At 42.0% G+C, this 9,254-nt stretch overlaps 1 protein-coding gene across 1 annotated transcript; it reads right to left on the reverse strand.

The window, feature by feature from the left end:
- LOC123121624 (probable E3 ubiquitin-protein ligase RNF144A-B) lies at positions 1–3,263 on the reverse strand. Its single transcript, XM_044541641.1, has 3 exons — positions 2,874–3,263; positions 2,182–2,773; positions 1–382 (listed from the first exon to the last, which is right to left on the reverse strand). Exons 1-3 carry the CDS (start codon positions 3,163–3,165, stop codon positions 304–306), a joined length of 963 nt encoding a protein of 320 aa, XP_044397576.1. The 5' UTR covers positions 3,166–3,263; the 3' UTR covers positions 1–303.
- Between the last annotated feature and the right edge of the window lie 5,991 nt (positions 3,264–9,254).

Here is a 9,254-nt window from a genome sequence, read left to right on the forward strand (position 1 = left end):
TCAGGCCAACTGCAGACACATGCATTACTGCACCACTGCAACACACAGGTTAAAATCTGCATGAAGTTCGACACAAAGTGTAAAACTGCTGATCTAACAAGGGCACAAAGTGTAACATCACCCAGTGCAAAACTGCTGATCTGACTACAGCAAACGAGGGAAATTTACAGCTTTGCAGATGAACCACACCAGTTCGAGGGGACGATTGTCTTGCACATCTCCAGTCCGAGGAGGTGATAGCCTACTTATTTCGTGGATGCTAACCTATAACTATGTACAAAGCCTGAGTTTGTTTGACCTTCACTAGCGGTTGCAATTCTTACAATAGTGAAGAGCTTTACTCATTGGAGCAGCGCAATGGTAACAGAAGTACTGTTTACACCTTCAAAAGAGACCAAACAAAAAAACTGTTAGTGATGCTATGAAGTCTGAAAACATATCAGATGTGTTTACTGCTTAAAGAACATGTAAGATTTTATAACGAAAAATCTTGCAGATTTTCTTTTCAAACATACTATGAATGTAGATTTGAGATTTATAAATAGCCCTAATGTTTGATTTAATATTTAAACAACCCCAATTGGTCTGACTTTTGTTCATGTGTGATGGCAGGTAGTCCTGACTTGTTTACTCAAAGTTAAAACTGCTGAGACAAACTGTGGCAGTGGAGATCTAATGTAAGATGAACCAAATCAACAAACTCGCAATAGGAACTATGCGAGATAAACTAAAACAACAAACCCCAATACACTCCCAAAGGAACTAGCAAAAAACAAATTTCCAGAACCGTATAACTTGATAGGTAATGCTTAGTGTAAGAAAAACTAAAATAAACAAACTCCCAACAGGAACTATGCAAGAAAAACTAAAACAACAAACCCACTACACTCCCAAAGGAACTAAGCAAAACACAAATTTCTAGAACCGTATAACTTGGGAATGCTTAAGTTTCCTGGTATTATAATACCAGACACAGGTCCTTAACACATCTAACAAGCTATTGGCTATTATAACTGGTTTCACGAAATATCTCTCTAGTTACTTTAAATAACTACCCGTGGATCTTATTTGTATAAAACACATCTTCAACCAGAGTATATAATCTGCAGGAGGTGGGCTCAGAAGAGTGGATTTTGTGTACACTGGGGCACGTGCACCCGGTTGATTTTAGAAAATGCCCTTTTATAAGTTCTACAGGACTGGATATTTTTGGGTAGATGTACATTGATTGATGACTTCTGATCCTGTACACTTTGGGACAATATAACAGTCTGTGATAAACAAAAAAAATGCATACATTGTTTTCTTGGAACACATTTTCAAGCCAGATAACGTTGATTGACTACTGCGTTTTCCAGTAAGAAAGAAAGAGACATAATTTTCATATTCACACTTCACAGATTAATGTGCATGCACAAAATAACAGATTTTTTGGAACTTAGAAGTAGGCAAATGCAACCTAGATGTGTGCCGACGCACTGTCTGTGGACTAAGGGTGAAAAATTGTCAAATACCACCCCATTAACAGAATACCATCCAGTTCTGTTAGAAAATAGAAGTTGTCTTGCAAATGATTTTTTCCCTGTTTTATCCCCATTTAAATACCGGCAAACATTCTCACTCTTATATAAGGGGGTCCACTAAGTCATTTCCTCGTGTTTTTCCCAAATAGATGGCATCCCTAATCAATGTGCACTGTTAGAATAACACGAGGGAGTATAATGAACATAGCCCTATAGGAACTGCTATTAACAAGTAAAAGTTCATTTAAAAGGTCACAAGCCAAATCAGTTGCTACCCATAGCCATATAAGTAAAATGTGCACCCAGAAATACAGCAAAAAAATGGCAGGGTTGCACACTCAGCATAGTACATACTGATTAGGTATATTATGACAGACCTTAAAGAACGACTTATTGTTTAACTTTGTAATCATGGCCATCCTTCCACAGTACCAAGCAAAGAGAGTGAGTATCACAGCTAAAGGTGGAGAAAGAAAGGTATTCTTAATTAGGTTCGACTTCTGTAAACCGAAGGGCAGATCTGCCTTGCCTCTTTATAGTGCACATGAACAAAATTGGAAGAGGAATATTTTGTGTTGGGATGTTTCTATCATCCATTACGTTAGTCCAAGAAAGGGGCATGAGTTGCAGGGGGAACATGATTAGACAGATAAACTACCTGCACTTCATGAGCAAGCACCCATCGATCTTCGAGACGTACATCTTGCAGCTGGGGCACCTCTGCCATTTCTTCTTGTTAGCCAGTTTCTTAAGCATCAGATCAGTCTCCCCCTTCTCGTCATCCCCAAGCTTCCTTAACTCCTTACACTTGATTCCGTCATGCCACGGCACACGGCACCGTGCGCAGAACATCCGATGGCAATGTGGGCACTCGGTGTCCCTGATTTTCACCGTCCTGTCATTGTCTTTGATCAGCAACGCGGAGCAATCCTTGAAAGGGCAGTAGTACTTCTCATTCCCTAGGGACTGCTCGCACAGAGTAACACTCCAGCGATCGAAAAGCTCCTGGGGAATGATATCTCGGCATGGCTCGATCTCAACGAAGCCCTCTGTGCATTCAGGGTCAGGGCAACCTATCGATTCCACGTTCTCGCCGATCTTGGTGGCGACGTACCGCCCGACGCAGCCATTGCAGAAGGCATGCGAACAGTGGCTCACGATAAACTGCTCTGAAACCTGAACCTTCTCCATGCAGATGGCGCACCTGAAGCGGTTGCGCTTCCGCCGCTTCCCCGAACCGCTCGGCTCATCTTCCACATCGCAATAAGATTGGAGCAATCAGGCAAATAGCAAGCGCATTTTACGCGCATCTGCATTGAAAATCGAAAAGCGAATCTGTAGATGTATTACCTTCCAACAACTTGCGCTTCCCCTTGCGGTCGCGAGGGGACTCTTCGGTGGATTTCTCGGAGGTGCCGGCGACGTCGGGCCCGGACGGGGACGCCGAGGAGGAGGCGGAGGAGGAGGTCGGGATGTCGGCTGGGGCGCGGGAGGACTCGATGGAGAGGAGGATGGCCTCCTGCATCTGCATCTCCTCGGGGTCGAACGAGTCGCCGAGGAACGTAATGCCGTCGTCCTCCGCGGAGGAAACGTAGATGGGGAAGTGCGGATCGTCGGCGGCGGCGGGCGCCTCCATGTCCATGGCCGGCGAGGAGTGGTGCTCAGCCAGCGGCGGCGGCTCGTGATCCTTCCGGTCCGTTTGGTCTGGGGAAGCGGGACCCGTGTCTGCGTGGCGGTGGGGTATTGTGGGACGCGTGGACGGGTGGGATTCCTTGATGCGAGAGCCAGGGAGAGAGGGCGTGGAGGTTGGACGGTGGGGATCTCACAAGTCCGTGCAGATAGATCATTCTGGTTCCTGATTGATTTCAGCAAACAGAGAAGATCGCTAGTATCCAGAATGTATAAATTTCCAAACATTGTGCATTACTTGGTCAACACTGTTGGAAAAGAAATCAGCCTCCGGCAAAAACAAGGAAGAAAATCACCCGTATTTGTTTTTTCTTTCATAATACTATCTCTGTAACTAAATAAATATAAAAACTACCTCCATTCCAAAACCTAAGGTGTGTTATGGTTTTTCAGAAAGTTAAACTTATGCATGTTTGACTATGGTTTTAAAAAAGGTACTAATATCTATACTATCAAATTTGTATCATTCGATCCATCACAAAATGTATTTTTATTTTATTTATTATGTATTACTGATGTTGATAGTTTGTTTTATGATCTTGGTCAATCATACATATGTTTGACTTTTATGAAAATTGACGCACCTTATGTTATGGAACAGAGTATTATCGTACGTTAAGTCTAGGGTGAAAGTATTTAAGGAAACAAATGCACATCGCTTCCTCGAGTTGTAAATGGGGTGCTAAGCTTGATACCCATGTCCGCGCAAGTGATATGCTAAGCGGGATAGTTGCGGAAGTTTATATATTATTAAGTGGGATATGTGTCTTTTGTAGGATAACTACTTAACTCATGTTTGTCATGGAGTGTTCACTGCTCATTACAACATATTGTTGTTGGACACAAAATATTCATTATTCATTACAAGATACTACTGATGTATCATAGTTCTTTTTTATCATCTGGATATAACAAGTAACTTAAACCAACAATCTAAGGTTGTTGCATCTAAATAATTCCATCGCAATGACATGAGTACAATAAAATTTCAAACACACCCGAAATACAATCCCCTACTAGATTTCTATTTCTTTCATGTTTATGAATTATCAGATCTTCATACATAGGTGAGGAATTAGCACTCCGATGTCTCCATTGTGAGTTGCAATCTTCAGGTAAGTGGTATTAGTTATGCACAAATCTATGGACTAAAAAAAGCAAATCACTCTCAGAATGTCCAACACGAACAAAGCATATAAAAGCAGTACCAACAGTTAACATAGTAGCGAGTGCATTTGTTTGATAACATAAATCATTGAGCTGGCATGAGCTAAAAGCAACAAAATCAAAGTTATGCTTACAAGCTCTAGCTATTTTCCTTACATTTTCTTGTGCAACTATAAGATGCCGAGAACATGACCGAGCACAACAACAATCTTTAGTAGTTTAGCAATAGTCATTGGGAAATCGGAAGTGCACAACTCTATAGACTTAGATGTCCTTAGGAGTACAATTGCTACTGGAACCAGGACAAAGAATCCTTTTGCTTAGTTCCACACAAGTACTCACTACATACCCAGATGTACTAGCATATAAAACCATCAGGACCAGGAGTTTTTTTTGGGGGGGGGATCATCCAGATGTAGCATCCTCACTAAAACTTCCTATATAACCATCAAGACTAGGACATCGACCAACATATACATCATGTATTTCACAAGAAAATCACTAGTAATACTACATGCCATTGGTTTGGTTGCATGTTTGAATATTTTGTTGGTAAAAGTAGGCAACTATTGGTCTGAAAAAGATCACCACGTAGTTGTTTTCCGTGGCAAAAGCTAACAAAAAGTATTAGAGAATTTCCTTTTGCTGCTCTGGAAACAAGTAAGAGGGCATGCATGGAATAATCAATGTTGGAATTAGTGGTGATGACAAAAGATGAAATGTGTCCAAGTGGTTGATAAAGAATAGTAATGGATACAATAATATAATTAAAACCTGGGTGGGGCGATAACTCTCTTTTGATCTTCAATATAATGATCTCTCTGGAGATCCATCCGTTGCAGTTCTTGTGATGTATTTGTTGGGATCCGATGAATTGTGGATTTATGATCACGATGTTCATTGAATTTATTCAAATCTCTTCAAATTCCTTTGCTATGTAATTCTATAACTATGTATGCTTTCCGATCTATGAGTCTTCTTTGGCCAAGTTTGATAAATAGATCTTTGGAGGGAGTGGTGCATAGTAGTAGGTTCAATCTTGCGGTGATCTTGTCTAGTGACAGAAAGGACGAAGGCATGTATTGTGTTGTTGCCAGTAAGGAAAAAACGATGGGGTCAATCTTATTGCTAGGTTTCTTCTGTCTACATTATGTCATCTTGCTTATTGTGTTATTCTGTTTCTTGTAAACTTAATACTTTGAGATGCATGTTGGATAGCGGTCTTGGGGGTGGAGTAATAGTAGTAGACGTCAATAAGTTTAACGGTCTACTTATCACAAACCTAATGCCTATGTGAGATTATGCCATGAATGACCATAGTTATAGTTTGTGTTGTTCTGTCAATTGCCCAATAGTAATTTGTCTATCATGCCACTACATGCTTTAGAGTGAGATGCCACTAGTGAATCTATGCCCCCAAGTTTATTTTCCATTAATACAAAAACTCCTACAATTGCTCTCTTCACTCTTTTACTTTCTTGTCGCATTTCCCTATCGTTTTTTGCTTTTAATCTTGTAACTAGCAAGAACAAGGGATTGACACCCCCTTGCATTTGTTGGTGCAAGCAATTTATTTGTTTGTGTGCAGGCACTGCCAACGTTGTTAGCTTGGTGCCTCCTTCTGGTTCGATAAACCTTGGTATGCAGAATGCATCATACACACCCATCATTTGAACTTTCACATACATACTTTCATCTCTCCATTTTTTCTGTAAATATCAACACATGGAGATGACACCTCCATAGTGCACACACTTAACACAAACAACTACTATAAGTCTACAATTGTCTGCAATACAATACTAAATTATGGGTTGAAGCTTGAAGCAATTCAAGATTTTATCTTTGCTTGTTCACAACTCGAAGCTTGCTTCTTCAGGATAATTGATGATAATCTAATAACAAACAAAAAATGCCATGTTAGCCATAGTTTTTTATCATAGAATAAATAATAAATAATCCTTTAGCAAAAAATCCTTGTATCAGAGAGGCATGCATTACAACACTCTCGATGATTTTTTTTATTCAAGTACATCGTATACACCTCATTCTCGCCCCTTTTCTTGCTCTAATGATGCATCTTTCTGTCTTTCTCGGTCTACAAAACACAAAATAAAGAAATTAGGAAACTAACCATGGTTATGATTTGTGTGAATAAAAAAATAAAAATTTACTAACTTGTAGGCCTGAGTCAGTCCTGTAAGCAAATCAAAGCCTCTACGGTGGATCTTGGGCGGGCATGGCGAAGGTAGACAGCCATGGCGGAGCTATACAGTGGCGTGCCCTAATCCCCACTGCATCATTGCGACGAAGTGGGTTAGTGGGGCACCACAGGATAGCTCAGGCATCCCACATCTTTGAGTCCTCTACTTGTGAGTTCCACGAACGCGATAGTGTGGGATTTTATGTGGTCATCATGAGCAACCAACGTTCACTTGCAACTTGATCGCTACCTGCCACAGTCCCATGTGATAGGTGTATCTCAGTTTTTCAATTCATTTCAGACCCTCTTCCAGTGCTCCACCTTGTACTCAAACCATGCCACAAGCACCCACTCTTAACACATGTGCACTAGGAGCGACCTAATACAATCATACAATTATCCACCCAAGTCATTAATTTCCTAAGTAAAACAACAACATTCCATTGGTTTCTTTTGTTTCCCTTGCATGCGGATACAAGTGCTACAAGAACCGGGGAGTGCATTTGTATATAATAAAAATCATTTATAGCGTGCATTTTATGCCCTCGCTTTGTCCAATGACTATTGCGTCGTTGGCGTGGACTACAGGGGATGTTAAAGATGAAAACAAGGGGAGGAAGTTGAATTTGATTTCATGCTTCCAAAACGGAGGTTCAAATAGTGATCCGCCTAAATATATATGCACTTCATGATTTGACCGATGAAGCCCACATGAGTGAAGGTGATCTTGTCAAACACCTCTCACGCCAGCGAATAGAACCCACTGCACATGACCTTTCTAACTCCCCACCATGCATTACCATCATGGCCCCCATACCCTTGCTTTGTCATGTACAACCATCACGGCCTTTTCTCTTGCCTTTGGCAACTCATACACATTTGCTTGGTCTTCCTCCTTCAATGTTTTCCGAGTGTAGGCTTTACCATTTGACAGATCAATAGGTTTTATGGTAACATCTTTATTCTTTTCTCTTAGAACATCTTGTACTTTGCAAAAAATATTTGTCCCAATATTCCATTTCCCTTTTTTTGCAACATTTATTTTCATGGTCGAAGTTGTATAAAGTTTATGCGTTGTAGTATATCTCATTGTTGAAAACTTGAAGCTAGTGCTTTTCATTGTTGTAGCTTATAGTTTTTATATGTTGCGGTACATTCATTTCATTTCTTGCATACTATGTTTGCATTGTTAAAATTTAGTAAGTCGGCGTAGTATGCATTTCTATTGGTTGCAAAGATTTGTCTTCCTTTTTGCAGTACACTATTTCCATTTGATGCAAGGTTTTGCTTTATTTTGCAAATATACCTTTTTTTCATTCATTCCACCATGATGTTTTTGTTGGTAGTAATACTTGTTTGATGTTGTAGTATGGTTTATCATTTAACATAGGGTTACATAGCAAATAGTTTCCAATGTTGCAGTATACTCGCTCCTCTAGTTGCACCATTAATGTTGGGACTTGAGCCGGGCTCTTTTGGCATGACACGAGGCTTGACCCATAGCACGATACAACCCGTCGGTTGGTGTGTCGGACCAGCATGACTCGAGATATGCTGAAATTTGAGATGGGCTCTAGGCCCATATAGCAATTTCTGAAAAATCTCTAAGGGCCCATGTGGGTTATATGGCACTAGGTGTAGTGGGAAGTTTAGTCCCACTCCGGAAGTGGAAGAGCAGTTGGACCTCCTTATAAGGGTTTCTCTTCTACATGCTATTGGAGCTTGAGAAGATAAGAGGCCCTCGCGCACTCCTCCTCTGCCGCCACGCCACGCCTCGTCACGACGCGCCGCGCCGCGGGTTGCAGGATTGAGCCGAGCCGAGGTCACACCTACGCACTTATTTTGGGCCACGATCTGAGGCGTCACGGACTCGGACGTGGGTCGAGCCCACGTCTCTCCACGCGGCTGCGCCTATATAAGTGTGCGGTGTCTCCTAACCCTAGCCGCCACGAACAGATCACATCTGCTCCACGCGCACGCCCAGCGTCGTTCCCTTGCTGCTGCTGCCGCCGGTGACTCCATTCCAAAACCACGCCCTTCTGGTTCCTGTACGGGGTGAGGGGCGAATAGGTTTTTGGGCAGCGATTACGCGACTGCTCACTTCCGATCGTCTACTTCCTCTACGTCCGCGTCGCCTTCATCATCACCATGTCCACCGACGCCGAACGTGCCGCCGCCGAGAAAGCTGAAGCTGACAAGAAGGCCGCCGAGGACGCCGCTGCTGCCACCAAAGCCGCGACCTCTCCATGTCCTACTGGAGGGTATAACTCGTTTATCCCGCTCCTACTGTTTTCTGTTTTAGCCATGCTAGCATTATACGTAGATCTTTCTGCAATTAGCGTAGTATGTGCTAGTTTGACTGAATATCAGTATGCGATTATATGTGTCAATGCCATGCTAGTGATTTACTCGTGGATTAATTTAATCGAGAAATTGCCTACTTACTCAACAATCCAAAAACCTATTATGTGTAGGAATTTTTCGGCAAGTGGCTTTGCCGCTGCACTAAAACCGGATAAGTTTACCGGTACATACTTTAAGCGTTGGCAGACTAAGACCACGTTATGGCTCACGGCTATGAACGTGTTCTGGGTCACCGGTGTCTCCACGGGAACGATTGCTCCTGAACAGGAGAAGGCGTTCAAGGAGGCTACCGTTGTGTTTCTCGGAGC

The sequence above is a fragment of the Triticum aestivum genome, chromosome 5D (genome assembly GCF_018294505.1).
Source record: "Triticum aestivum cultivar Chinese Spring chromosome 5D, IWGSC CS RefSeq v2.1, whole genome shotgun sequence".
In the NCBI taxonomy this organism is placed as follows: Eukaryota; Viridiplantae; Streptophyta; class Magnoliopsida; order Poales; family Poaceae; genus Triticum; species Triticum aestivum.